Consider the following 25,982-nt stretch of genomic DNA (forward strand, 5'->3'; position numbering starts at 1 on the left):
TGTGTCACTTGAAGAAAAAAATGCATGATCGATACAACTGCTGGCTGTGAAGCAACAAACTATGTTACCGTAATCAGGAAGCTCTTCTTTCAACTCACAAGTGACAGTGTCTACTTAGCGGCATGTGTTTGTCTTAAATTAAAAAAAAGACAATTCCTGACGTGTAAGGTCCAAAAAATATTTCTATAATGCTATTAATTTAATTTATTAACAATTTTTTTTTTTCTTTCTTATATCTAAGCTGGTTGCTATTATGGAACACAAACACAGAATCAGTGCTGTGTCAATACAGCTAGTGATTTTGCCAGACACTCACTGAGGAGTATTTTATCCATCACCACAGTAGTTTCAAGCAAGTTGAGCTTAGGTATAAAAGTGATATGGTTTTCTTTTTCCTTACCAACCCAGAAACCTCGGTGCAAATAAACGACACACGGTGCAAAACCGTTTATTTAGCCAACACCTGCAAGATATCAAACAGATACATTTTAAAAATGGTTACAGATCACCAAAATAAGAAGCACCCGATGCAGAAATACAATTAACTATCACTAAAAATAAAACCAAAAAACATACTGTAGTATCAAACCATTTGGCGCAATCTCCTTCCGAGATGACTTAAAACTTGATGAAAGGGTGTCTATGTATTGTAAATATATACACACGTTTGTACAGCTTCCTCGTGTCCCTATGAAAAACATATCTAAAAAATCTCTTGAAATATCAAACTGGCACATTCATTGAACATTAAAGTAAAAAGTATTTCACAAATGATTTCAGCGGTCTGAAGGTGTAATGATCATTTATGCTAAAATATTAGCAATAGCAAAGAGAAGGGGAACAAGACATTTTAATAGTGATTCTCAAAGTGATTAAAGTACAGATGTTCCTATATTCCAACACACTGTTACTGTTCAAATCGTGTGTAATGTTACAGAGGCCAAGAATACCGTATTTTCCACACTATAAGACGCACCGGATTATAAGGCGCACCTTCAATGAATGGCCTATTTTAAAACTTTGTTCATATATAAGGCGCACCGCATTATAAGGCCCACAGAATAGACGCTACAGTAGAGGCTGGGGTTACGTTATGCATCCCGTAGTTGCGAGACCTGTTGTGGCTCAATATTGGTCCATATATAAGGCGCACCGGATTGTAAGGCGCACTGTCAGCTTTTTGAGGAAATTTGAAGTTTTTAGGTGCGCCTTATAGTGCGGAAAATACGGTATTAAATATACTTGTTAAATAAAACCTTTGCCTTGTTTTTAATGAATACGTAGGCCTACAACGCTACTGTATTGTAATGTTGGTCAATATGGTGGTGCTTAGAGCTGAACTTTTTCCAGAGGTGGTACTTGGTGAACAACGTTTGAGAATCACTATTTTAATAAGTTGTTTTGAGGCGCCAATACGGTCTTAACTGATCACGGCGATATTTGCTGCAAATGTACTGTGCAGATGTAAAAACATGTGATTTGTTAGCACACAGCCTGTTTTAGCACAAAATACACATTCTCTTCCACCGTGACTTGGGGGGGGAAAAAAGTATTATTCTAAATGGTTTTAACCAAACCTCTTCTTTTGGTGAGTATGAAGTAGAAAAAAACAAAGATCTGCATTCTGCGTGCTGCACTGTAACGCAGGCTGAGGGTGGCAAACAACAGCAAACTTGAACTTTAAATGGTGTCACGAATGAGAATGTCCTGAAAAATGATCAGACGTTACAGCTCCTTGGTTTTCCCAAAAGTGCTATCGATACTGTAGAAGCTGTGACAAGAGATTGTTTGATCCGTCCACAGACGAGGAATGTCGGCTGTGAAAGGATGGAGTGAACAGTTCGTACAGCATGGCTTCACGCCTCTTCGTTCCTTTCTAGAAGAACCGACCGGAGTATTGCTTCACACTGGAATAAAAACCAAGACATGTCAATGAAGAAATGAAGACTTTTTCAGCCCTTTCAAGCCCAGTCTGTCAGTGTGGAGCACTTGCCTGTTCTGCAGCAGATACTGGGCGTTCTGGATCTGGTCCTGCGTTCCTATGATGGTAATGATGCGGTCCTCTGAGCCTTCTAGTGGCTCGTCAATCTTGATGGACGCTCCAGACTCGTGACGGATCTGCTTGATCCTTTGTCCACCCTTGCCAATGATGGAGCCAGCAAGCTGCAAGATCATCATAAGTGCTGAATTTAAAGGTCACTACACTATATATCTTCAAATAAAGCCTGGGTTCTCAACTATCTGCCAGTCAGCAACAGCACTGTGTTTTTCTTCAGCCAATAGGCTAACCTAGCATGATGTTACTGTTAAAATGTTTCTGTTACATTAGCACTGTAGCTCGCATAGCTATGCTAGCGTTGCTACTATTTGTCTGTAATGTTAGCACTGTAGCTCACAGATCTACGGTAGTGTTGATAATGTTTGTGTCTGTGATGTTAGGACTGAAGCTTACATAGCTAGCTATTCTATAGTTGCTAACATGTGTCTGCAATGTTAGCACTGTAGCTCAGTGTTGCTAATATTTGTCTGTAATATTAGCACTGTAGCTTACATAGCTACACAAGTGTTACTAACGTTTGTGTTTGCAATTTTAGCACTGTAGCTTACATAGCTACACTAGTGATGCTACTATTTATGTCTGTAACGCTAGCACTTTAGCGGACATAGCTACGGTAGTGTTGCCATTATCCATCCATCCATCCATTTACTACAGCTTGTCCCTTTCGTTGTCGGGGGGGGTTGGTCCTATCTCAGCTGCTAACATGTGTGTCCTTAATGTTAGCACTGTGGCTTACATTACTATGCTCGTGTTGCTCATATTTGTGTCTGTGATATTAGCACTGTAGGTAACATAGCTTAGCTGGTGTTGCTAACATTTGTCTGTAATGTTAGCGCTGTAGCTAAAATAGCTATACTAGTGTTGCTAACATTTGTGTCAGTAATGCTGGCACTGCAGGTCACATAGCTATGCTAGTGTTGCTAACATTTATGTATTTAATGTTGGCGCTATAGGTTACAGAGCTATGCTAATGTTGCTAAAAAGTGTGTCTGTTGGCCCTGTAGCTTACATAGCTATGCTAGTGTTGCTAACATTTGTGTCTGTAATGTTACAATGTTGTATGTAAAATATGGCATTAATTAGTGTTCAACTGTAGGTTCAAACTAGAGATAATGGCTTTTTTGCCGATATCCGATATTCTGATATTGTCCAACTCCTAACTACCGATTCCGATATCAACCGATATCGATATATACAGTCGTGGAATTAACACATTATTATGCCTAATTTTGTTGTGATGCACCGCTGGATGCATTAAATAATGTAACAAGGTTTTCCAAAATAAATCAACTCAAGTTATGGAAAAAAATGCCAACATGGCACTGCCATATTTATTATTGAAGTCACAAAGTGCATTTTTTTTTAACATGCCTCAAAACAGCAGCTTGGAATTTGGGACATGCTCTCCCTGAGAGAGCATGAGGAGGTTGAGGTGAGCGGGGTTGAGGTGGGGCGTGGGGGTATTTGGGGTGTATATTGTAGCGTCCCGGAAGAGTTGGTGCTGCAAGAGGTTCTGGGTATTTGTTCTGTTGTGTTTATGTTGTGTTACGGTGCGGATGTTCTCCCGAAATGTGTTTGTCATTCTTGTTTGGTGTGGGTTCACAGTGTGGCGCATATTTGTAACAGTGTTAAAGTTGTTTATACGGCCACCCTCAGTGTGACCTGTATGGCTATTGACCAAGTATGCGTTGGATTCACTTGTGTGTGTGAAAAGCCGTAGGTAATATGCGACCGGGCCGGCACGCCTTCAATATTGTTGTCTGGGTGGAAATCGGGAGATATTCGGGAGAATGGTTGCCGCGGGAGATTTTCGTGAGTCTCCCGGGAAAATCGGGAGGATTGGCAAGTATGACTGGGAGACGCAACTGCTCTGTACTTCTCCCTACGTCCGTGTACCACTCCGCACAGCGGCGTTTTAAAAAGTCATACATTTTACTTTTTGAAACCGATACCGATAATTTCCGATATTAAATTTTAAAGCATTTATCGGCCGATAATATCAGCAGTCTGATATCATCGGACATTTCTAGTTTAAACATTTGTTAAAGTGTACAAAAGCGCTTCTTTTTATTAGCTTTAAATCTACGGACACAAAATGGTGTGTTGCCTGTAGAGCTTACTAAAATCACTTCTTCTTAACTGTCTAAATTCCAGCATCAAGGCAAAATTTTGGCAAATACACTATGGTGGGACTTCTGAGACTTATTCAAATGTTAAAAAAAAATAGTATATAATGAACCAGTAATAGAAGCGTATTTTTCCTTGTTATGTTCCACTTACATCTTTGGGAATGGTGACCTGTGTTGTAATGACGGGACCTCCAATGTCGCTGTATGAGCCCCGGCCACCTGGGAAGCAAAAAAGAAAGTGTCCTAAAAAGTCAACTTGTGTTGAATTACATTGCGAGAAAGCCCAATTGAGACTCACTCACTCACCAGAATGAAAGTGATCCCAGGAATTGTTGTCTTGAAAAAGAAAACAAGACCAAAGCTGAAGATACACCACAGTGCTCTTTACCATGACTACAACACCGCCAACAATACTGCGAGCCAACAAATACTGCAGTTTCTGAGGTCAAACGCCTCCAACATTGCACAAGTCAGAATTTGTCCAAAAGGTTTAGAGCTTCAAATATGTTGTTTCCCGAAGGATGGTCTGCCAATGAGCATGATGATGCCTGTACAATTGAGAGCTAAGTCAAGCTTTTCTAGCCAATCAGCTAAAAGCCACGGGCTGCAAGTCATTGTCCAGTGCAGCTCTTAGGGCACCTGGGAGTGCGGTTTACACAACGTGCACAGCCACAGCAGCTGGCAGCCGTCACACTTGCACAGTGGTTCCCAATCTGTGATACATGTACCACTAGTGGTACGCCAAATAATTATTTGATGAAAGTACAATGTTTTATTTTCCTATATTCAAACACAGTATTACTGTTCAAACTGTGTGTAATGTTAAAGTGTTCAAAAAGATTTAATATACTTAAGTAAAACCTATGCCTTGTTTTTAATGAATACTTAGGCCTACTAAACTACTGCATTTCAATGTTGGTCATTATGGTGGTACTTGGAAAGCCAAGCTTTTTCTAAAAGGTGGCAGTTTGTGAAAAAAAGTTTGAGAATCACTGCACTAGCATATACCTTACATCAGGGGTGTCAAACTCATTTAAGCTCAGGGGCCGCATGGAGGAAAATCTGTGCATACACGGGCCGGACTATTAAAATCATGGCATTAAAACTAAAAACTAAAGACAACTTCAGTTTGTTTTCTTTGTCTTACTTTGGCCAAAAATAGAACAAACATATTCTGAAAATATTACAATTAAAATATAGAAAAAAATACCGGCAGCAGTAAAGTTTAGATCCATGAAGGAAAGAAGAAAGTGAACAAATGTTTATAACTGAATAAATGTACATATGCATAAAAAATTGTTTTCTTTTGTATTATTTTGTTTATTTGAATTAAGTAACCTTTATGACAACCTTTTTCCAAAACAATATAGAATGTGAGAATTAACAGGATAATGCATACATTTATCATTTGTTTTCAAAATGGTTACAAAAGTGGGACCCCAAAAACTTACTATGGGACCCCATTTTTATGACTTGAAAATTCCTAGCGTCAACACTGATGGGAGTATTGTACGTGCAAAACAGCAGCAGGCGGCTGTGGCCTGCGGGCCGGTTCTAATACTAATCAAATAGCATCCCGGGGGCCATAGATCATTCATTTGCGGGCCGCATCTGCCCCTTGACTTTGACACATATGCCTTACATAGTGTACTTCATTTTAGTCATGGTGAAAGGGTTAACTTTTTTTTTTTTTTGGCTTTATGGCAATGCTTTTTTTAAAAGAAGCCTCAACAAAGGGGTTGATAGAAAAACGTGACAAGAGAACAAACAGCAGAAGTACCTCGCACTGGAGCCCGGCCAATCTATGAAAACAACTGCGACTTATAGTGCGGAAAATACGGTGGCAGTGCCTTGTTTGTTGGTAACAGAGTTGTAGTGTCTTATTGTGTTTAACGGTTAACTTCTTTTTAGACTTAAAAAGAGTGTTTATTAAATAAAGAGGATGCATATGGTGCCCTGCAACACAAATCACCTTTGTGTTATGCTGTTTGTGTAGGGCTGGATGACTAAGGCAAAAATAATAAATCACAATTAACTTGATTGATATTGAAATCCCGATTAATAACCAAAGTATTCATCCATTTATTCACAAAGGTATTTATTGAACCACCAAATCTCAACTTTAAATATAACTTAAAAGAACCAAAGATACATTGGTACCAAGTAAACAAGTAAATTAATAATAGCAACAACAATGAATTAAAAAAGCATGATGCAAAAGTAATAAGTTCAAATAAAATAAAAAGACTGGTGCAGTCACTGTGATTTTGCAGCTTGTAAGACACTTTTAACAGCATAGCTGTTGCCTCCATGATGTGGCGCCAATGTCTTGACCTCAGTTGAGTTTGCGCTACATGTGGAGAATGCTAATTTTAATTTTATTTTATTATTATTTCTGCACTACATTTTACCTTTAGATTTATTCTACCAACCTGTCCTTTTGACACCTGTCCCATTAATTTTTTGTTTTTTTACTAGATCATTTACTAATATTATTAAAATGTAATGTAAAATTCTAAAACAGGCATGCAAAGAACTCAGAAAATGTTTCTCATTTGGCAACTCTACCCTGCAGCCATGCCACGTTGGGTAATATACCTCCAGTATTGTGACCTCTATTTATAAATTGTCAAGTCAAAAATATATATTTTTGCTGGCTACTAGTACATACTCTAGAACGGGGATGCCCGAAGTGGGGCCAGCGGGCCAAATTTGGCCCGTCTTGTGATTTTGTTTGGCCTGAACAAAGGGTGGCTATCAAATATAATACATATTCATACTGTCCTCTTTCAAACAGCACAATAATTGATGGCATGTCCGCAAGGCTACACTGTAAAAAGTCAGTAGATTTTACTGTAAAAACCTGGGAGCTCAGTCGCCAGAAAATTACCGTGAAATTGTCTATGGTACCATTTTTCCATTTGCACTAATGCACTGTAAAAACAGGGAACGTAATTTTATCGCAAAAAAAGTCACAGCTCATTCGCCAGAATTTTGTGGTAACAGTGGTACTGTTTTTCAATTTATAGTAATGCACTATAAAAAAAATTGCATAGATTTTACGGTAAAAAAATAGAAGCTCAGTCACCAGAATTTTAATGTGCAGTTTTTCGATTTGCAGTAATTTGCTGTAGAAAAACCTGGCAGCTCAGTCTCAGATTTTTGGTATGGTAAAAATCTGGTGACTGAGCTGCCAATTAGTTTTGTCGTAACATTGTTAACGTAAAATTAAATTTTAGACCCCTGCTCTGTGGTGAAGTTGTGACCTTTTGACAGTATAGAAAAGGATAAACCTGGTCGCCATGCTTAACACACATCTTATAATGAAAAGTAACGATTTGAAGTTTAGCGTCCTCCGTATGTCTAATGTGTCTGGGTAAAGGTAGAAAGCAATCAGATGAAATATCTAGGAGGAGCTGGTTACAGAACAACACCTGGAAATGTTGAAAATCAGCAGAAAATGACCTTTGAATGTTTTGAGGTTAGAAGTGTATAAAGATGCAGCGTTTCATGTTAACTGAATTAGGCTGTGACAATCTCTACCATCTTATATTTATATACTGTATGGCGCTAGGAGGCTAAATTCCTCACTTGTGCTATTTAATGGTAAAAATTGCTGTTTAGCCTGCGGACTATTGCCACATTTTCATTTTGGCCCTTAGAGGCAAAACGGATCGCAATCATCGTAATATGAAAACCAGCAAAGTGGTCAGCCGTTAACGTTGTGGCTCGGAGAGCAATCAGAGGTAACAACAACTTTGCTAGCTAGATGGTTAGCTAACTAGCGAGCTTGTTTCGGTGCTCCTGACTGTCTCGTCATCCTGTAATTCAGTGCGGCTTTTTGTCAAGGGGAACAGCGAGTACTTGCAGCTGAGGCGAGCGTTCAACAAATTTGGTTTGGAATCATATTTTTATTTCATTTAAAAAAATTCAGACGTGATATTTTGACGAGAAAAACTAATGTTTAAAAACAGACTTTCATACCTGGAGTTGAAAATGTTGCCTGTTTTTATGAAGGTGACTCTCAGAATTCCATTAAATTGAAAAATAATAAAATGGGCCATTTGTGTCTACACAAAGCAAGTGACCCACATAAGGACCAACAATTCAAAGATGCTGCTTTAATGTGTATCTCTACAGTATTACCACAAATATCAACACTTACCATAACCGCCTCCACTCTGTATTTCAGAAACATGGGAGAAAAAAGAAAACACATATGATTTAGTGTCATAAAGATAGTTTGCTCACATCCCATTTTTCTCTCAACAACAATAAAGGCATCATCATCTAAATTTTACTATTATGTCCAACTATACTTCTACCTTATACACATGGTAGACCAGGCTTTAATAACACCAATTGAGATTCTGGAAATATTCCAGGTGCATTTTAGGGTGTGTTCAAACATTAACGTTTCACACATGCTCTTTCACTGACCTGAAATGTCACACCTGCTGGCCTCTGACACAACTTGAACTTTGGAACGACCGCAACATAACCACTTCCTGTTATCAAGGAACTTATCTTGTATGTATGTGGGTCAAAACTACATTTACGACCTTGAGTGTTGGCAGTTCGATGGTTATGTGATGATGACATAATAGCCACTTTCTTAATGCACAGCTGGCGCCTGTTTCTAGACATTAATCATTTGAAAGTATGGGTATAAATGGCTTTTACAAATGTTGACTAATGTGCCACCCACAGGCAGCAAGATGAACTGCAGCCTAAAGCTCGAATAAAGACTGTAAAGTAATTTTCTAGACATTTAACATCGAAACTGTAGCCGCAATAATGAATCTTTGCTTTTGAATGATACACAAATTATTGTCCAGGACAGACACATAAGCAGATTTGTCCCGCAGAAAAATGGTTTCGTATTAGATTGTAGGTGTTTATCATTAACTCTTACGTTTATGATTCGCCGTGTTTGTTGCATTTTTGTGTATGTGTGTGTATATATACATACATATATATATATATATATATATATATATATATATATATATATACACACATACATATATGCACACACACACACACATATATATATATATATACACATGAACATGTATATAAATATATATGTATATATATATATACACACACACACACACACATTTACATACATACACACACACACACACACACACATATATACATATATATATATATATGCATATGTAAATGTGTGTGTGTATATATATATATATATATATATGTGTGTATATATATATATATATATATACACACACACATGTTCATGTGTATATATGTGTGTGTGTATGTGTGTGCATATATGTATGTGTGTGTATATATATATATATATATATATATATATATATATATATACACACACACACATACATATACATACATACGTACATACATACAAACATGCAACAAGTTACGTTTGTACAAACCCCGTTTCCATATGAGTTGGGAAATTGTGTTAGATGTAAATATAAACGGAATACAATGATTTGCAAATCCTTTTCAACCCATATTCAATTGAATGCACTACAAAGACAAGATATTTGATGTTAAAACTCATAAACTTTTTTTTTTTTTGCAAATAATAATTAACTTAGAATTTCATGGCTGCAACACGTGCCAAAGTAGTTGGAAAAGGGCATGTTCACCACTGTGTTACATCACCTTTTCTTTTAACAACACTCAGTAAACGATTGGGAACTGAGGAAACTAATTGTTGAAGCTTTGAAAGTGGAATTCTTTCCCATTCTTGTTTTATGTAGAGCTTCAGTCGTTCAACAGTCCGGGGTCTCCGCGGTCATATTTTACGCTTCATAATGCGCCACACATTTTCGATGGGAGACAGGTCTGGACTGCAGGCGAGCCAGGAAAGTACCCGCACTCTTTTTTTACGAAGCCACGTGCTGAATGTGGCTTGGCATTGTCTTGCTGAAATAAGCAGGGGCGTCCATGAAAAAGACGGCGCTTAGATGGCAGCATATGTTGTTCCAAAACCTGTATGTACCTTTCAGCATCAATGGTGCCTTCACAGATGTGTAAGTTACCCATGCCTTGGGCACTAATGCACCCCCATACCATCACAAATGCTGGCTTTTGAACTTTGCGTCGATAACAGTCTGGATGGTTCGCTTCCCTTTTGGTCCGGATGACACGATGTCGAATATTTCCAAAAACAATTTGAAATGTGGACTCGTCAGACTACAGAACACTTTTCCACTTTGCATGAGTCCATCTTAGATGATCTTGGGCCCAGTGAAGCCGGCGGCGTTTCTGGATGTTGTTGATAAATGGCTTTCGCTTTGCATAGTAGAGCTTTAACTTGCACTTACAGATGTAGCGACAAACTGTATTTAGTGACAGTGGTTTTCTGAAGTGTTCCTGAGCCCATGTGGTGATATCCTTTAGAGATTGATGTCGGTTTTTGATACAGTGTCGTCTGAGGGATCGAAGGTCACGGTCATTCAATGTTGGTTTCCGGCCATGCCGCTTACGTGGAGTGATTTCTCTAGATTCTCTGAACCTTTTGATGATATTATGGACAGTAGATATTGAAATCCCTAAATTTCTTGCAATTGCACTTTGAGAAACGTTGTTCTTAAACTGTTTGACTATTTGCTCACGCAGTTGTGGACAAAGGGGTGTACCTCGCCCCATCCTTTCTTGTGAAAGACTGAGCATTTTTTGGGAAGCTGTTTTTATACCCAATCATGGCACCCACCTGTTCCCAATTAGCCTGCACACCTGTGGGATGTTCCAAATAAGTGTTTGATGAGCATTCCTCAACTTTATCAGTATTAATTGCCACCTTTCCCAACTTCTTTGTCACGTGTTGCTGGCATCAAATTCTAAAATTAATGATTATTTGCAAAAAAACAATGTTTATCAGTTAGAACATCAAATATGTTGTCTTATATACACACACACACACACACACACACACACACACACACACACACACACACACACACACACACACACACACACACACACACATACATTTATATATATATATATATATATATATATATATATATATATATATATATACATACATACACGCACATATATATATATATATATATATATACATGCACATATATATATGTATATACAGGTAAAAGCCAGTAAATTAGAATATTTTGAAAAACTTGATTTATTTCTGTAATTGCATTCAAAAGGTGTAACTTGTACATTATATTTATTCATTGCACACAGACTGATGCATTCAAATGTTTATTTCATTTAATTTTGATGATTTGAAGTGGCAACAAATGAAAATCCAAAATTCCGTGTGTCACAAAATTAGAATATTACTTAAGGCTAATACAAAAAAGGGATTTTTAGAAATGTTGGCCAACTGAAAAGTATGAAAATGAAAAATATGAGCATGTACAATACTCAATACTTGGTTGGAGCTCCTTTTGCCTCAATTACTGCGTTAATGCGGCGTGGCATGGAGTCGATGAGTTTCTGGCACTGCTCAGGTGTTATGAGAGCCCAGGTTGCTCTGATAGTGGCCTTCAAGTCTTCTGCATTTTTGGGTCTGGCATTCTGCATCTTCCTTTTCACAATACCCCACATATTTTCTATGGGGCTAAGGTCAGGGGAGTTGGCGGGCCAATTTAGAACAGAAATACCATGGTCCGTAAACCAGGCACGGGTAGATTTTGCGCTGTGTGCAGGCGCCAAGTCCTGTTGGAACTTGAAATCTCCATCTTCATAGAGCAGGTCAGCAGCAGGAAGCATGAAGTGCTCTAAAACTTGCTGGTAGACGGCTGCGTTGACCCTGGATCTCAGGAAACAGAGTGGACCGACACCAGCAGATGACATGGCACCCCAAACCATCACTGATGGTGGAAACTTTACACTAGACTTCAGGCAAAGTGGATCCTGTGCCTCTCCTGTCTTCCTCCAGACTCTGGGACCTCGATTTCCAAAGGAAATGCAAAATTTGCATGGTTGGGTGATGGTTTGGGGTGCCATGTCATCTGCTGGTGTCGGTCCACTCTGTTTCCTGAGATCCAGGGTCAACGCAGCCGTCTACCAGCAAGTTTTAGAGCACTTCATGCTTCCTGCTGCTGACCTGCTCTATGGAGATGGAGATTTCAAGTTCCAACAGGACTTGGCGCCTGCACACAGCGCAAAATCTACCCGTGCCTGGTTTACGGACCATGGTATTTCTGTTCTAAATTGGCCCGCCAACTCCCCTGACCTTAGCCCCATAGAAAATCTGTGGGGTATTGTGAAAAGGAAGATGCAGAATGCCAGACCCAAAAACGCAGAAGAGTTGAAGGCCACTATCAGAGCAACCTGGGCTCTCATAACACCTGAGCAGTGCCAGAAACTCATCGACTCCATGCCACGCCGCATTAACGCAGTAATTGAGGCAAAAGGAGCTCCAACCAAGTATTGAGTATTGTACATGCTCATATTTTTCATTTTCATACTTTTCAGTTGGCCAACATTTCTAAAAATCCCTTTTTTGTATTAGCCTTAAGTAATATTCTAATTTTGTGACACACGGAATTTTGGATTTTCATTTGTTGCCACTTCAAATCATCAAAATTAAATGAAATAAACATTTGAATGCATCAGTCTGTGTGCAATGAATAAATATAATGTACAAGTTACACCTTTTGAATGCAATTACTGAAATAAATCAAGTTTTTCAAAATATTCTAATTTACTGGCTTTTACCTGTATATATACACACACACACACACATATATATATATATATTTATATACACACACATAAATATATATTTGAGTTTTCAAACAATTTTTTTACCATTAATGTTAGCAACATCCAGAGAGTGATGTTCAATAATATTTCGCCTAGTTCAATCTTTTGTATTATCCTTTAGATATAGACATTTTACCAGGGTAATGGTGTGGAAGTTTCATTTTGGTATTATATCCACAATCCCACCATGTTTGTCCTTACCAAGGCATATGATTACATTAAAACCCATGAAATTAATTCTTATACCGCTGATATTTATTGATATCCATCATAAGATGGCTTTTTTGTTGGCTAAGTGGCAGAAAAACACAATTCTCTTGCAGCTAAAGACCTGAAGGGAACCTGCCAAGAGATGGCTCTGGTTGCAGCTCAAGTTCATTTGCTAGCCTGGCGGCTCTCCGAACGACGTACTCAGCTGCTCGGAGGTAACCAAGGAGACGAGCGTTGCCAGGCAACCACGGGCCTCCATCAGTGTGCATACACAGCGAAAACGCGTCAGCGGTCCGAGCCTCTCCGTTTATACTACGCTCAGACAAGGAATTCCAATCACCTCTTGTTGTTGAGAGAGAATTCACCAAATGTGTACAAAGTGGGCGCTCACCATGCTGTCATAGCGGTCACCTCCTCGGCTTCTTCTGTCACTGCAGACAAAGAGGATTATCAATTTAGCATATGGTATGACACAGCTGTTAAGATTATATTTAAGGATATTTTGAGAAGTCCGCTTAACCTTGGTCTGTCATCATGGTAGCTGCCGTGGGAGAATCTGTCGCCCCTGGAAACGAGGAACAATATTAGCCAAAAAAAAACAAAAAAAAGTGGAAGTGTGTCACATCTACAGCGCAGGTGCAGGGCTCCTCACCCTCCTCGCGGCGGTGGGGGGAGAGGCAGGTTGCGGGCTCTGCTACCCACGCGTCCTCTGCTCAATGGTGGCGGGGGACCCCGGCGGGGACTCAGGTCGTCGTAATCCCGTCTGGAGGAAAGCGGGGGTCGGCTGCCCCGCGCAGTGGGCATGCGTTCAAAGCCACCTCGCACACGGATGGGGAAGCTGCCCATTGGCCGCCTGCCTCGCTCTTCAAACATCACGGTGAACCCGCCATAGTCGTAAGTTTCGTCGTAGAAGTTTGGGTCGTAGGGTTGAGTTCGACCTTTAATTGTTGCCTGTTAAATAAATAAAAAAAGAACTGATATGCTTTTTGGGGAAACTAAACATCAATCTATGCTCACAAGATTCTGAAAAGTGTTTTAACTTTAAGACTCTTGGTTGATCTCAAATCTGTGAACCAACCTCTGACACCAATTCCATGATAACTTTGATACATTCGATGACTCGCTCTGGTTTCCCCCCCACCAAAACCACTCTGTCAGTCGAGTGTGGACAGCACTCCTGGAACAGCTTGATGGTGGTCTGCGTATTCTGGTACAGAAGGGGAAAAGAACATAAAGTGTTATAATATATAAAAAAATAATAATTTAGTAATGGACATTAGGGTCTCATCTTACCTCTCGCAGCTCCTTGATCTTGGTGCCTTTCACGCCGATGATGCCGCCGGCCAAGCTTTGATGGATCAGCAAGCGCAGCTCACAGTCAAAGTCAACACCGCTGTAATGCTGGTACTGCACAGGCAACAGTAAACTAGTCGTGCAAATGCTTGTAGGATCACAGTGCATGTCACCAATGTGCATTTCAATTGTATGTGCTATATACACATGAACAATCCTCATTTTATTTGGCATCTATTTGACAGCTAACACTACCACAATAATTCCATTTCCATTAAGTAGAAATCATTAATTATGAAATGGCGTTAGAACGGTGCCAAAATAGTTGCACGTAAAAACACACTCTGCGTGCACTCCTTTTGCGCCTGTGCGACCTCTTTTTACTCGCACACGGAATCTGTTTACGTTTGCCATGTCTTTCTCTTTCTCAATACGCAAGACGTTCTACCCTTTTGGCACTTAGGGACAGGCATTAGATGCACGGCCCAGAAACCCCCCTCCTTTCTGATTGGTCACTTTTAAACTATCTCCAAGCCAATTCCAGGCAGAGTAAGGTGGGTCATCAGGGCGAAGGATTTGTATAAAAATTGAGGATCCACATCACCCACTCACTGGAAAATGAGGTAAGTTGAGGAACAGGCATTTATACAAATTCAGAATTTTCTTTGTCCTCTGACACGTGGATCCTCACACAAAACCTCCCGCCATGATGACCCACCTTACTCTACCCCATATTGGTTCTGACTAGGAGACAGTAAGTGTTTAAAGTGACCCATTAAAAAATAGGGGCGTTACTGGGGGATGTATTCAATACCCGCCCCTACATGCCAAAAGGGTGGGACGTTGAGCGCCTAGAGAAAGAGAAAGCCCATTATGAGCGCAAAAAGATACCACGCGTGCCTAAAATGAGCCTGTGTAGTGTTTTTTTACTCACAAGAATTTTGGCACAGTTCTGACACCACAATATAAATCAAATATTTTAACAGCTACAATATTAAAAGAATGTTGATGACATTCTAAACATGTTTTTTTAAGATTATAAGCACTCTAGAAATTAAATAACATCCTTTAGTCACCTTTACACTCTTAATTCGATATAATAATTCTGCCAGAGGCTGAGTGATTCATTGGACACAATACTGATTGGTTTGGTCTACTTTAATGGCCAACACTACAGTAGTATTGATATTTTTTAGGATATTTAGCCATTTAATGCTTGAAAATGCAAAATTTTGATACAGTGTCTAAAATCATGCTTAAAAATATCTTTAAAAAAAATCAGCAATGTGATGAAGCCACAATATTTGAAGCGCGTTGGGGAGAGGGACGACTGCAACTACATTTAGGCAGTAAGCAGATATATTATGCTTTCATAATAAAATATATTTGAAGTACGGTACTATTATTTTGGTACGAGTCAATTTATTGTTAGTTTTTTTTTTTTTAAATAAGTGTATGGGCTGATAGAGAAAACATTTTCTTAGTTCCTATTGAAGAATTTAGACAATTAAAAATAAACTCAAATTAAATGATTATTGTGTAATAAAACAATTTTTTTGTATCTAAATCAAATTTTATGAATTATATATTCCATGGTATATGTAATGAAATTTAAAATGCTTTTATAATTTAATTTGGCTTGCCAGCAAACCACAGACAGTGCTAAAGATCATCTGTGTGTTTGTGTACACATCTTGAGTGTTGAACAAGGTGTCTTACTTCCTCTAAAGTCGGTATGATCTTCAGTAGAATCTCTCCGATTGTGTCAATGTTGGCATTCACACTCAGGATCCTGTCGGCAAAGCGAGTTGGGCCAAAATGAAGCAAGGCGTTACAAAGAGGACACATAGATGACACGGTAAAAGAAGAAGAAATGTCAAAGACAACATTTAAAATGGCTTAGGCTAGGCTTCAAATTGGGGGGTCGAGGTGGGAAGGAAATGAAGACGGCGACGTACCACTGGGCTGTCTCCCCCAAATACTAAATGAGCTTCTGACATGCACTTTATCAATATTGTCATATAAGTCTGAGAGGTCTGGGGGGGAAGGGGTAGGGGCTTTAGAATGGCTACAATTAATGACAGGTAACACACAGTTGGGGAGGGAGAGCGGTCCGAAACCTCGGCATACGATGCTAGTACACTTTCTCATTGGAGGGGGCGGGGAAAGGGGGGTGAGGCAGAGACGATATGGGCAAGAGGACACAGTAGCAAAACGTTGGAAAGAAGTTACCAACTTGATGTTGGCACGGAACAGGAATGAAAGTATGCTGATTGGATGTTCTGCTTAGGAAGGCGGCACAATGGTGATGGTGATGAGATCTCAAGTGGCCACTTGAGGAGAAAACACATCCCAGGGTGGGGGTGAACACTTTGTACTCAGAAGTGTGCACTTGAGATCAGGTCACTCAGACACATGTTAATTAGCGGGTTTTTGGGGGCAAAGCGACAACCAAGAATTAGCAGAAGGGGGCAGAATTTCCGGACAGGAGGTAGCGTACATGGAGATAAATCATGGGTTGCAATGTGGGAGAACAGTAGGGTGAAGAACAGGGAGAGAGGTGAGAGTCATAGAAAAGAGAGAAAGAGAAAGTAGGCCTGCCTTCCGCACCTTTAATGGTGAAATTCTAGAGCGGACAAAGCAAATATCATATTCAACGTGTCAAAGGTGCTTAGAAATGGACAATACATGTGGGGAAGTGTGTGGGGATTGGGGGAGGGGCGGATCATGTGTATAATATACGTTACAGTGGAACAGAAGGCAGGTTATTGATTATGTTCTAATAAGGCAGTGAGGCAATAACTGGTGGGACATACCGCTCTGGGCCACTGCTGTCTGGGACTGATACACTGGCATTGTACTGCATGGGCCGTGGTGGTGGAGGTGACGGTGGTAGAGGTGGTTGGCATTGGGCGGATGGGGGATTCAATCACGTGTTAGGTGCCCAGTTAGGGTGGGGCACAGTTAACGGGCAGGGTCGGCCAGGAGTGGCAGTTGGGCGGGCGTTCGGGGGTGGGCGGACGTTGGGCCAACGTCAAGGTGGAGGGGCATGTCGGTCCAGTACATGGGCAAACGGGAAGAAGGTGGCCAAAAATAAAATAAAAAAATAAAATAAAAAAAGGAAAGGACAGGGGAAAGAGGGGGAGAAGGAATACATTTTTAATTGAATAGCACGCTAAACTTTTGATTTTTTTCTACTATATGTGAGTCTGTCAGCAAGAGCAGGAAGTGTGGCTTGGACAAAAATAAATACAACAAGAGAGATGTGGTTGCGGATGACCACAATGTATCCCACTGGACAGCGTCTGGATTTTCTCATGCAGTCAAAGACAAGCGGATGAAAGCACAATGGGCCCTACTCTACCCTTAGCGCTGAAGTGTTTTTCTACAGGCTTGGAGTTACTATTTTATACGTAGTCTCCCATGCTATTTTTATTATTTTAAAAATACCACGTGTTATCCATCTATCCATTTTCTACCGCTTGTCCCTCTTGGGGTCGCGAGGGGTGCTGGAGCCTATCCCAGCTGCATTCGGGCGGAAGGTGGGGTACACCCTGGACAAGTCGCTACCACGTGTTATATTTAATTTAATTTAGTTATACAGTCCTGCACTTTAGTTCCTACCGGTTTACGTACATCCGAATAAAAAATAAAAAACTGCCATACTATGGAAGTGACTTCCATCCATCCATTTTCTACCGTTTGTCCCTTATGCTCGGCGGGGGGTGCTGGAGCCAATCTCAGCTGCATTCGGGCGGAAGGTGGTGTACACCCTGGACAAGTCGCCACCACGTGTTATATTTTGTTATTTATTTTAGTTATACAGTCCTGCACTTTAGCTCATACCTGTTTACGTACATCCGAATAGAAAACGAACATGTGTTGATAAGAAAAGAGGAGCGTGGTGAAGGACGACAATCCATTTGAAAAAATCAAAAAACTGTCATACTATGGAAGTGACTTTTCCTCTTTTATCCACAATGTTTTTGCTCTCTGCAGCACTCATTTTTTATTTATTTCGCTCTGTACAAAAAATCGACAGCAAGATGGTGCAACCAAACGTGATGGTTGATATTGTTGCCCGATTGGCTGGCGTGTCCCTCCCATTTCACGACCACTTCCTGTTTGGCAAGCTTACCAGACCGCAAGTGCCTTTGTTGGTGCAACCATCCAAGTATTGTTGTTTCTGTTAATTTCCCGGCAAAAAAAAAAAATCTATCGATTGTATTTTATATTGATATGATTACATGTCTATCGTGATATATATTGATATTGTTTTATGGGCCAAGCCCTACTACTAATAGTCACATAGTTCAATGATGACCTCACGGTCCAGCAGAAATCGTATGCTTTAAAATTCAAATAGCCCAAGGATGTCCAAATGTAACTGGATGTATGTGTGCTGCCTTCCGCCATGGTCGTACCCTCCTTCTCTTCCACTCGAGCAGAGACAGAGCCAGGTAAAAGACGTGCATTTTGATTTTTAATTGTTAATTCATATTAGCATCATTGTGCTTTTATCCTAATCTCAAAAGGATGTTTGCACGTTTTCCCAATCAGATTAGATTTGATCGCTTTCTGTCTCTTTCACCATTTTATGTGTGGTGTACACTGCATCCAAACTTTAAGTGCAATATAATGTTTCACCTTCCAGGGGTGCTGCACTTATTCCAGCCACAGAGGTGGTACTTTAGTCAATGGGAGAACATGTGTGAGGCTGGCTATGACAGGGAAAGCCCACATCTCGGGGCTCAACCCAAAGCGCATAGCTTGTATAAAGCCTGTAAGACCAGAATCTGCACCGCTCTGCAGCTTTTTCCACTTGGGCAAGTGGGTGAATGGGGCCCAATGAGAAACAACTACCTCTACCTAGTGGCAAAGTCAGGGAATGACAGTCATCAACCCTATTGACGAAATATGTACCACATTAACCATAATGACACCCTTATGGAAGTATTATGGTAGCAAAATTATTTGCAAACGTGTATCTCAAAGTGTGCACGTGTAATACAATTTGTATGCGTGTGTACAAATTTGTGTGTCTGTGTATCAATTTGAGTGTGTGTATTCAGATTTGCATACGTGTGTTTCAAATCCTCGTTCGTGTGTTTTAGATCCTCGTTCGTGTGTTTTAGATCCTCGTCCGTGTGTTTTAGATCCTCGTCCGTGTGTTTTAGATCCTTGCCCGTGTGTTTTAGAGCCTCGTTTGTGTGTTTTAAGTTGTCTGTCTGCCCCTAATCAGAAAGAACCCTCGATAGGCTGTCTACTTAGACATGACTTTTGCAACACTTTTGCCATGTAAGATTTGAGGGAGCACATCCATGTTCGTGAGCGTGTAATACAACGTGCGCACACATTCAGAAATGCATGCGTTAAATACAATCTTTGCATGCGTATCTGATGTGTGCCTACGTTTAACCAAATACAAAAGACACCACGCAATTTAAACCAATCAGAACCAACGTACAGCTGACGGGTGTGAAAGAGACGCCAAGACCCGCCTTACGTTGTTTCTGATTGGTTTAAATTGCGTAGTGGTCTTTTGTGGTTGGTTAAATGTAGGCACAGTGGATTGATGGCTTGGTCTGGGAATGATTATTTCAATCAATCAATCAGAGTTACTCAAACTACAACAAGGTGCAAAAACAAAAGTTTATTACTATGAAAAAAATATAGTGTAGTGAATATGAAATATAAGCGTGAAACATGTGTGGGATGTCACATGAGAAAGGGTTAAATTGCATGACTGTCACGCTCAAAACGTGAAGATTGGTAGCTCTGAGCAAGTGCTCGAGTGTGGTCCATCGTTGTTTACTTCAACGCAGAATAACATGATCAGTGGCTGCAAGGCGCCGACTAGTGGGAGTATAAGTTACAGACAGACAACTCTTAACATGTTAAAAATCACTGGAATAACCAATCCCAAACCAAGCCATCAATCCACTGTGCATACATGTAACCAACCACAGAAGACACTACGCAATTTAAACCAATCGGAAACAACATAATGCGTGTCTTGGCGGCTCTCTTTCACACACCTTAGCTGTACTTTGTTTCTGATTGGTTTTAATTGCGTGGTGTCTTCCGTGGTTGGTTAAATGACGGTACAACTCAGAAACGCACACGCAGATTGTATTACATGCACACACTTCTGAATGGGGGTGCACACGTTGTATTACACGCTCACGAATCTGAATGCGCAGAGTTGTCGCAAAAGTCACTTGTAAAAAAGGCAGCCAATAAAGGGTTATTTCTGATTAGGGACAGACAGACAGCTTTAAACACATGTACGCAAATCTAAAACACACGTACACGAATCTAAAACACACGCACATGAATCAAAAACGCAGATCTGAATACACACACTGATTGATATACAGACACACAAATTAGAACACACGGACACAAATTGGATGAGACGCGCACAGATTCAGATACACGTTTGCAAATAATTTTGCTACAATAGTACCTCCATACACCCTCCTCTCTTCTTCAAGACCCATTTATGGTACAAATTATGTTTTCAATATTCGAGACAAGCGGTAGAAAATGGATGAATGGATATTAGTGAAACAGCAACTGGTGCATTGCATTAAATATAATTTTTTAGCTGGGCATAATTACGGATTTATTGGTCTGTTGATTATGTGGACTTAATTGTTGATAAGTTGTGTATTAAAGCCATTGAGAAAACATTAAGTGGACTGCAATCAGCAGAGGCAATGTCAACAGAGTTCAGAATATTCCGCCTAAAATATCATTTACAATGATATTGCAAAACAAATCAAGGTAGACAAAATATTGATTATTCAATGCATCACGATTGGAACGTGGACGATTCTAAATCGATGGACAACTGTCCAAATATTTTTATTTTTCACATCTGTTAAAGTAATAGACTGTTCTAAAATGCAGATCTAATGCAGACACACATGGAGGAGGGAAGAGGAAAGGACAAACTATGCTAGCAGGGACGCTGCACTACCTTAAATGTGAAATAGTGAAATAAATGCTTTGTAAAGTTTAACAGAAGTCTTACAGGAACCACATTACAACAGAGTAATCTGCTACGAAGAGGAAATTAGCAAATAGATTAATAAATTAGGACAGATTAATATCCACACAATGTGACAATGCTGTCAGCCATAGATATGAATGGGTGTTCATGGCAAAGTCGAATATTTCGTTGACTGGGGATATTCTGTGGCTTTAGAAGGCACACAAATGAAAATAGGCTGGGTAAAAAAAATAAAGTACCCATCTGTGTTTCCAACAAAATTTACCCAAGTAGATTTAGATTAATTGGAACTATTTTTAGTTTCTGGTAGCAAAGTTCTCCAAGAACCTTCGAGGGGCGGGCTGTGCTGTCATCGGCTAATTGGTTGAACACAGTTGGGGCATTCCTTAAAACGTTGTATTCGAACACAACGACTGCCTTTACAGTAGGCGAGATGACTTGTTTATTTCTTATCGTTTGTGTATTTCTATTACAAAATACATTACGACAAGAAAGAAAAACGAAAGAAATTCGACTCGCAGAAACTTTTTTTGTGATGGATCCGTGTGCTGAAGAACGCTGATCAGTGGGACTATCTTGCATTGTTTTGCCGTAATCTTTAAACTAGTATGCAGTTTATGTTGTTTATGAATTTTTACGAACTTAATTTTAATACGCAAAGCTACGAGAAATGAACGGACTCTTAAACGTATTTACAGAGGATTATAAAGTATTCAACCGGACTTCAGAGCCACGAGGCGAACAGCTCACTGGAACTTTGTAGTTTGGAGAAATGTGAAATGAAGGACGAGTGAAACAACGGTAAATCACATCAAATATTAACTATTTACTTTGTTACATGCTATAAAAGTGGTCAGTGACACGCCATTTGAGTAGATCATCTCAACCCGAGTGAACCGAATGCTAATGCTAAACCTGATGTGTTTATGTTGTCGTGAGATAGACACTAACAATTATTATTGATACATTAATTGCTGTAATGGGCCTGACCCTCATGAATTCATTTTTCCCAGTCAGCTCAGACCGTGGTTCAAAATAAATTTGTTTTGTTTTTAGATTTTCTTGTATGTCCAGCACATGTTGCCAAAATAACATTAAAGATGATTTTGACTTTACTTGCTTGTTTATATCCATAATTCATGCATATCTAATTCCCTTACAAGAAATAAGAGGAATATAGGAAACGTCACTTACAGTGTTCAGTAGCCAGTATTTATTTCACAGTCTCATTGGTTAAATGTTTGTCCAAATAGTTAAAGAATAGATTTCAACTCACTGAATCATTTCTGAGCTCATCGTTTTAAATAAAATATGATTGTCCCTGAATCGTCAATCCAGGGAACGATTGAAGAGGCAGCAGTGAAACCTCGATTTACAAACCCCTCTATTTGTTACTTCTCAGTTTCCGAACTTTTAGATTGGGCCAAATATGCCTCCGTGTGTCAACCATATCTTTGTGTATAAACGCTTCATTCATTCATTGAATTTGTGTCCAGGCTGCAGCCATTTTGTGTCGCAGGCCTCGGCCATTTTGGGGAGGCAGGGCCGTCCACGTCATTTGCTGCCCAGTACAGTACACTACTGGTCACTTCTCAGGGCTTCATTGTGTGTGTGCCTTTTCTGTATTTTCCCCCCCATTTTGACGAGTTTTGTCCATTTTGCTAACTCAAAATGAGTCCCAAAAAGATAGCAAGCATGGAAAGAAGGAGGGAATCGTTGTGGAATTAAAAAAAAAAAAAATACATTTTATGAAGAGTACATTAATGGCGCTTGCAAGTATGGAAGAACTGACAAAGCATGCTTTATACCACAGCAAATTTTAATTGTGAAGAGACCAAACTTTTTTGGAAAAATATGCCAGAGCAGACTACGTTCACAGCTAAGGAGAAGAGGAGATACCTCTTGTTCAGCTTTTTCTGCAGACACACACGGCCCCTTCGCCCCGCCCCCCTTCCTTGTATGCATCTTTTTTAAATGTTCATTATTGTAGCGATATGGTTGTTAAAGTTAAGGATTTTTGTGGTTCCTGGTCATTTGTGAGGGCACCAAAGAGATTTCTGTTTGTATGCGCGTGTTGGCAGAGCAGGGCATACAAGACAGAAATACAGGAGAAATTTGCTTCGCTAAACAAACTTTTTGATTCACGACCCAGTTCAAGAACCAATTAAGTTTGTAAATCGAGGTTCCACTGTGGAGCAATGCTGTGCGCGCTCATATCTAATAGCCAGAAACAACGCAATACTGCATACGTCAGCAGCCAAAGGAGAAGCCTTTCAAAATTATTGATATAATGCATTTATAATATATAACATACAATAAAATAATATACAATATAAAAAACATGTATAAAAAAATCGATTTATAATTGAATCGTGAGGTGGCCCAAGATTCCACCTCAACAAAAAGTACAAATGTTTAAATCAAATATATACTGGTGGGATACAATTAACCATCCAAATCCCTAAAAACATTTAAGTTCCTGTAATAAAATTAATTTGGAAAACCTGTTGATTCATTAAATCTTCAACCTTGTGGGGATAAAATATGTCATGTATTAGAAGTACCCCTTTTTCTTTTATTTGGATTTTACATTTAAAAAACTGGGGAAACTAATTAGGGGAATTAGCCAGCAAGGTGGTATTATTGTGCCTAAAAAAATAATTTAACAGATGCTGCAACTTAAATGCAGTGTTTCGTCTGTTTACTCACGTCGGTGCGCAGGGCCTTGATGTTCTTGCCGCCCTTTCCGATAACGGCGCCGGCATTCTGTGAAACGGCAGGGGGTCATTCTCAGAAAGAGGAAACAAATTGAACGGACAGACAAAAACAAACAACGGTGCGAAGAAGGTGGAACCTGTCCTCACTTTGCTCTGGAGCAGCACGCGCAATTCTAACATCTCTTCTGCGTTGCGAGAGCGTTTAAAGGCGTGCTCCTCGTCCATGTCCTCTGCCGGCCGCTTACCTGTGAGGAAAGACCGTCAATGAGAGGTAATGAATACCACCGGGGGGACAATTAGGGCCTACTGAATGTTAAACAAGGCTTTGGGTGATCAATATTGGCTTGCTACGATTAGCACCTAGAATGCGGTTTTAAAGAGGCCCTATCATGCAACACCAACTTCTCTTACCTATTGGTACCTGCTGCTGTGCATTTGGGATCTGCATAAATCCCGAAAATCAAAAGCGTGGAGGAATTGCATAGTTATGTATACAACTTTTGCTTTCCTATCTACTTCCTCCAAACTGCCCATTTGGAATGTGCACAAATTGGGAACATCGTCAGTGGATTGTCCATATATAACATAAAACTACACAAACTGCCTTGCGCGCGTGTGCCATTTTTAGTTTATGCGCGCGCATCTGTAGATAAGACGACAAAATGCCTAAAACACAACCCAACAACGAAAATGTTATTGGTTGTGTTACCCAACTCAGGACACCATTCACACCTCCAGTCTCATCTGAAGAAGTTAAAGGGCCTGGCTAACTTTTTTGTTTAGCAGCAATGTGCCTTTAACAGTGAAGAAGTCGTTCCGAGGGTCCTGCTTCACCCACAAACCTTCACAAAAAGATGGATTTTCCGAAAAACACTTTTAATGGGGTGCTTGGTGCCAACTATTTAAGGCAATGAAGGACACAATGAAATTGTAATAACAGTAGGTTAGAAATGTGTGAATGGCACTTTAGCAACGTAAGCTCGATTTGTTGTGTAGCTAACTTACCTTCTACTGTAAGACAATAGCGTCATCGTCCAGCGGCAAAATTAAGAATGATTTTTCTAAAAACCACTTTTAATTAAATCAGTGCCTACTGTGTTTGGTAATGGACAAGTAAGTTATATAATCTGTTAGTACGTTCGCCATGTAGCACGTAGCTTACTTTATAGCCTTGAGCCTCTATTTGTTTCCAACTCGAAGCAGCGTGCAGCTATTTACATGATATATAATAGAAAAGCCTTTTATTGTCAATATACACATGTATACGTCCAGAACCTAGCATTAGATAGCTGGACTTAGTAGAAGTTAAACCTTAGTCAGCGCATAGGTCCAGACCTGTACGTCAGCAGAGCTTCCTTCCTCTCTTTCGTCCGCCCGCATCGCCTCCTTCCTTAGTGCCGACAACAAACCACGGTGAGCCGCTGGCCTACATATATTAACTGGGATATTGTGTTGTGGTGAAAGTCACTCAAAATAAATCTGCGGTCGCTTCCAAGGTTTCTCATTGTTCCCATTGGGTTGAGTTTTTTCTTGCCCTGATGTGGGTTTTTGTGATTAAGGGCTGTATAAATAAACTTTGATTGATTGATTGATTGCTGCAGGGTGGGGCGAATGCTCACAGCGTGAAGGGGCGTGGTGAGGAAAGGTTAATTTGCATCTAACAACTCCACCTCTCATAACGTTTTAAAAAGGGATCAAAAAATTGGCTTGAAGATTGGTCTATTTTTTTTCACCGAAGAACCACCATTACATGTTATGTAGACCACAGAGAGGTGTTTAAAATGTAGGGGGAAAAAACATGATATGACCCCTTT

General features: G+C 39.9%; 1 protein-coding gene across 3 annotated transcripts in view; it reads right to left on the reverse strand.

Annotated features, from left to right (window-relative positions):
• Positions 1–432: 432 nt before the first annotated feature.
• hnrpkl (heterogeneous nuclear ribonucleoprotein K, like) overlaps positions 433–25,982 on the reverse strand; it is a 29,740-nt gene continuing 4,190 nt past the window's right edge. The window contains exons 3-16 of one of the 3 annotated variants that reach the window (XM_061927294.1): positions 24,316–24,413; positions 24,161–24,217; positions 17,250–17,293; positions 16,153–16,225; positions 14,434–14,547; positions 14,219–14,347; positions 13,793–14,091; positions 13,661–13,705; positions 13,532–13,571; positions 8,354–8,369; positions 4,495–4,524; positions 4,340–4,407; positions 1,994–2,163; positions 433–1,907 (exon numbers count right to left, since the gene is read on the reverse strand). In XM_061927294.1, the coding sequence (XP_061783278.1) occupies positions 1,877–1,907; positions 1,994–2,163; positions 4,340–4,407; positions 4,495–4,524; positions 8,354–8,369; positions 13,532–13,571; positions 13,661–13,705; positions 13,793–14,091; positions 14,219–14,347; positions 14,434–14,547; positions 16,153–16,225; positions 17,250–17,293; positions 24,161–24,217; positions 24,316–24,413 (1,214 nt within the window). In that variant the 3' untranslated portion in view covers positions 433–1,876. The remainder of the gene's footprint in view (positions 1,908–1,993; positions 2,164–4,339; positions 4,408–4,494; positions 4,525–8,353; positions 8,370–13,531; positions 13,572–13,660; positions 13,706–13,792; positions 14,092–14,218; positions 14,348–14,433; positions 14,548–16,152; positions 16,226–17,249; positions 17,294–24,160; positions 24,218–24,315; positions 24,414–25,982) is intronic. The other 2 variants (XM_061927295.2, XM_061927296.1) reach the window with 2 other exon arrangements.

The sequence above is a fragment of the Nerophis lumbriciformis genome, linkage group LG32 (genome assembly GCF_033978685.3).
Source record: "Nerophis lumbriciformis linkage group LG32, RoL_Nlum_v2.1, whole genome shotgun sequence".
Classification (NCBI taxonomy): Eukaryota; Metazoa; Chordata; class Actinopteri; order Syngnathiformes; family Syngnathidae; genus Nerophis; species Nerophis lumbriciformis.